The 4735-nt window shown below is 42.0% G+C and overlaps 1 protein-coding gene across 1 annotated transcript in view; it reads right to left on the bottom strand.

Moving 5' to 3' along the window:
• Nucleotides 1-749, bottom strand: part of Bloc1s6 (biogenesis of lysosomal organelles complex 1 subunit 6) — an 11494-nt gene extending 10745 nt beyond the window's left edge. Inside the window, exon 1 of the mRNA XM_028784965.1 lies at nucleotides 639-749. Coding sequence (XP_028640798.1) covers nucleotides 639-720 — 82 coding nt within the window. The 5' untranslated portion in view covers nucleotides 721-749. The remainder of the gene's footprint in view (nucleotides 1-638) is intronic.
• Between the last annotated feature and the right edge of the window lie 3986 nt (nucleotides 750-4735).

Genomic DNA, 4735 nt, shown 5'->3' with positions numbered 1-4735 from the left:
CAAGTAGGTAATACAAAGTATTTACTGATGTGACTGAACAAGTCATGAAAGGGGTGCATCATTTAAAAAAAAAAAAAAAAGCACGGCCAGGAAATGCTGAGTGATTTGTAACTTCCTATTTCTGGAACGCAGAGATTATTTTTAGAAGGTCCATCTAGCGTCCCTCATAAGAACCAATGAGCACAGAAAATGGTTTGAGTGGTGCTCTCAATCTCACAAAGACGATGGCATACATAAGCAGTGCCCATCTGGCTATATTGCAAATTAACCGTTTTGTTCAACGGACTCCTTTGGGCATTAATGCTTAAATCTCTCCTGGAACTGTGGGGAAGGCTGCTGAAGTATCGAATTAAGTAATATCACCAAGGAAGTCAGAAAATGTCATGAGTAGCTAATGTTGGCTAGTTTTCTAAAAATCGACTTTCTCTCTGACAAACTCATCACCAACCACTAACCCTGTAACCCTCAAAAAGCAACACAAACTCAAACCTTCAACACAAACCGCACCCAACAGTGCGTTTCCCTGCGGGACCAAGGTTGCTTTGCTAGGTTGCTCTAGGCAGGAGGGTAGCCTGCGCTGGAGTCCCACCCACTCGGTCCCGGCCCCTGTGGGCAGTCGCCCCGCAAAACAGCCGTACCCGGCGTGGGCTCGCCGGCCACCAGGCTGTCAGAGGGCCCCGTAAGGACCCCGTCCGGAGGCGGTGGCTCAGGAACACTCATGTCCCCGCACTGGGCACTGCGTGGAGCGAGTGGTGTGGAGAAGTCAGAAGCAAGAAGTAGGAACTTAACGGAGTCCAGCGTCCAGCCGGACAAAAGCCGCCGGGGCGCACGGAAGTGACGAAAGCGGAAAATGTCGCTTTCCGCCACAGCACGTTACTGTCAGTCAGGAAAGCCCGCCCCCGCGTCAGCGCCGTAGGCGCAGCTGTGCGCGTGCGGGTGAGGTTTCACAGAGGGGGGCCCGTGGCAACCGGAAGAACGGTTAGAGGCCCGGATGTCGCCCTAACCTTGTGACTCTTTCCAGTGTTGTCTTCGATTTAAGCGAGAGCATAATAACACGGGCCGCCAAGTTAGTACGAACTCTGAGCTTGAGCGTTGCTTTGGATCTCTTCCAGTGCTTGGAAATGACGTAAAGGCTTTTTTGGAGCATCGTTTGAACAAATTAAGTCAAGTTACCAAAAGCACCTGCTGAGATCCTGTAAGATGACATCATGAATTCTCAAGGAAAGTATGTAGACCTGGACAGACTCAGCTCCACAGCAAATGTAACGATCCTCTAACGATCCTTTTGTAAACTCTGACCTCTAGTAGCATCTAATGTTGCTCCTCAGATTACCTGTTCAGTTTTCCTTACTCTAGCCAAAGTTGTCTCCAAAAAAATTAAATATAAATAAATAAATAAAAATATGTCATGCCTCTGGGTTGCATTGACTCCCTATTGTCCTCATCAGTATGTTCACAGTTTCTCTTTAGCCACTTTTCAAGAATAACTTCTCAACTCTACACGGTAGAATGTCCACAGCCTAATCCCTGAGACCTCCAAATATATTAGGGAGCATGGCAACGAATAAAAGCTACTAGTTAACACAACCTTAAAATAGGAAAGCTATTCCATGGGCCCAAGGTAATAGTCTTTAAAACTGACTGGGGGGTGGGGGGTCTCAAAAAAGATTTGATTATAAAGGATGATTAAACAAATATAGCACTGATGGGTTTCAAGACAGAGGAAGGGAGTCATCAGTCTGGATGGTGGTTGACCTCCAGAAAAACATAAGGAAACCAATTCCTCCCCTAAAGCTTTTGTAATGGAACTCAACCCTGTGAGTTACCAAGATTTTATCCCTGTGAGGTTGCTAAACTATAGAAGTTGTATTAATGAGTGTTGTCATACAAATAGGAAAACAACGTGTTACTCTTCAAACATCTTATGCAATCTGGGCACTGTAAGCTGTCCATGTGTGCAGTGTGCTTGCTTCTGTTTCAAACTAGAGTAACCTTTTCAAAGGCCTATTCATCTTTTAAGTGCTCTAGAATATCTTTTTGTTGTTGTTTTGTTTCACGAGGTGAGGCGTATCCTAGACTGGCCTTAGACTGAATATGTAATTAAGGCTGGCCTTGAATTCCTGGTCCTGCTGTCTCTGCCTGCCAGGAAAGTGTTATGATTATAGACACAAGCCAGCACACTCAAACATACTTTTACTGGGGAAGCCATTCTGAGCCACCCATTCAAACATCCTTTTACTGTGGACACCATTCATTACCTCCCCCCTTTCAGAAACTACACTGATGACATTTCATAAGGACAAACATCCTCCTGCCATTTAGCACTAAGTTTCTCCTCAAATTCGTTATTTCATGTTTTCTTCTTTTGGATTATAAATGCCAAATCTCTTATGCACAGAGTACCAAATTAATCCTCAATAAATTGACTAATTGGTGAACTATTGATACCCTAGCCCCTAATTCCAAATATTTGTAATTTCCAACGTCTGAATTATGCAACATGGTAAACCTGATAAAACACCTGATACCCTTGCTTAGTTATGAATTTTATGTACCAACAATGTAGTGGAGCCCTTTGGAATTTGGAATAGAGCCCTATCCTATGAGTTGTCATTAACTGCTTCCATCTCTTGGCCAGTATTAAGTATATTTCATGAATTTTTAAATACTGGTTATTTAAATTTAATGGATGAAATAAATTGTTATTTCCTGCCTGTCTTTATGATTTGTTTTGCTATAACAAGAATTATTGTTAGGAATTTTAATATTTTCAACATTTTAACTTACTATAACAAAAATCACCTAAATAAACAAGAAGTTTGTACCAGATTCATCTTCCTTTTCTCTCTGATCTTTTCCTTCTTTTTCTCTTACAGATTGGAATTCAATGTGCCACTCTGAGGGTTTGTTAAGTACCTACCCTCTGTATGTGACACAGAGCTCAATAGCAATGCCTAGAATTTGATTGCAAAGAACAAATCAGTTTATTGAGTTGTATTATGTCATTTGAAGGGTCTTCAGTTTTTCCATTTCCTTTTATATATCAAAGTTATACCCTCCAAATACTTTAATGTAATACCTATTAAGATTAAACTAGGCACCTTAGATGGTTATACTAAAAATAGAGTTCTGGTTCCTGTCCACCAGAAACATTGCTATGAACCAAATTCCATAGTTTGTGTTAGAGTTTGTTCTTGATGTTACATATTATGCATTGAAAAATGTATAACGTTGTACTGTCCAGACAATGATTTACAATAGCCAAAGTTGACCAAGCCCGCTCAGTCAGTCAACAGGTTCTCCAGCGCAGGAGTGAGGATTAAAAGAAAAGAGACAATTAGACAAAATTGAAGCATGACCCCAGCCAGTTCTGAGGCTGAAGGCAGGTTTGTTTAATTCAACTTTTCTTTTAAACCTTTTTAATTACATGCAAGTATTTAGGTCAGTTCTAGGTTGAGGAACCAACAATACAATAGAAACAAACAGTCAAGGAACAAACAAGGCAATACACAGAGTCCCCGTGATCACCCCGTGATCACTCTCATGATCTCTGTTTCTAAAGGCTCATCAGGATGACAAAGTATCTGAGCCTACTTCCCTATCCTAGCCCATAGTCATATTCATGCCTGAGGTCTACTTCTTTGTTCTAGCCTAAGACTTGGATTCCTGACTGAAATTACTTCTCTGTTTTAGCCTAAAAATAGACTCCTGCCTGAACTTACTTCCTTGTCATGGCCCAAAGTCAGATTCTTGTCTAAAGCCCATTTCCTTGTCCTTGGCCAATGTCAGATTCCTGCCAAGCAGCCCCAAAGGCTCTCCACACAAAGTTTGGGTTCTGAGTGAATGTTTAAGTGTATAGGAAGCCTAAATAAAAGAATAAATAGCAGATGGGTGGGTGGATGATGGAATGATGGATATATAAATAGCACAAACGTCCTCAGATTAGTAGCTCAAAAATTTCAGCAGAAATTGACAATGGAAGCCCCATTATGGTGGCCAGCTGAAGTACCCCACGAGAGTCCCAGGCATAGTAGAGTGCCCCCTTAGATAAAGTGAGCTCCCCAAATAAAAGAAAAAGTAGCCATAGATAAAGATAACATCATCAAATTAGGAGGTCCAGCAGAGATCTACTTGGGGGAAGTTGGGGCAGTCAGCTGAAGCAGTTCCTGACCCATTGCGTTCTCTTTGTGGATGAGGGTCACATGGCTGAATACCTGCCTTCTCTTTCACATTTGCAAGTACTTTTATATCATGGGTCAAACAATAGTAACCTGTACTGGAAATGGATTATCTTCTGGATGTTCTCAGGACATGGTGTTTTTACTCTTGAGATGTTTTCCCTGTCTGTCACCAAGTTAGAGAGGCCAGCCTATATCCAGACAAGGGGCCTTCAAGGGACACATGCTTGGTTCTGAAATGTGAGGAGATGGGTTGTCCAAGCATAACCTTTGCTACCAGAGAGAGTTTCTCAGTGAGCTCGGACAGTACATGATTGCTAATATAATGTGCACTGCACCATCATATTATCATAATAATTCCTCTGCATTGAATACTGTCGGGATTCTTCTCATTCCTACTGCCCCAATGCTCGTCAAGAATAATAGTTGATTCAAAATGTCAACTTGACTGGATTCAGAAGCTCCTAGATCACTCAAGCACACCTCTGTGTGTGCATGTGAGAGTATTCCAGACCAGCTTCACTAAGAAAGTGATAGAAGATGTTCCCTGAACGCAG

This window comes from Grammomys surdaster, unplaced genomic scaffold (assembly GCF_004785775.1).
Source record: "Grammomys surdaster isolate TR1022 unplaced genomic scaffold, NIH_TR_1.0 124988, whole genome shotgun sequence".
In the NCBI taxonomy this organism is placed as follows: Eukaryota; Metazoa; Chordata; class Mammalia; order Rodentia; family Muridae; genus Grammomys; species Grammomys surdaster.
Note: the sequence above shows the minus strand (reverse complement) of the source record. Positions and strands in the feature narration are given on the sequence as shown.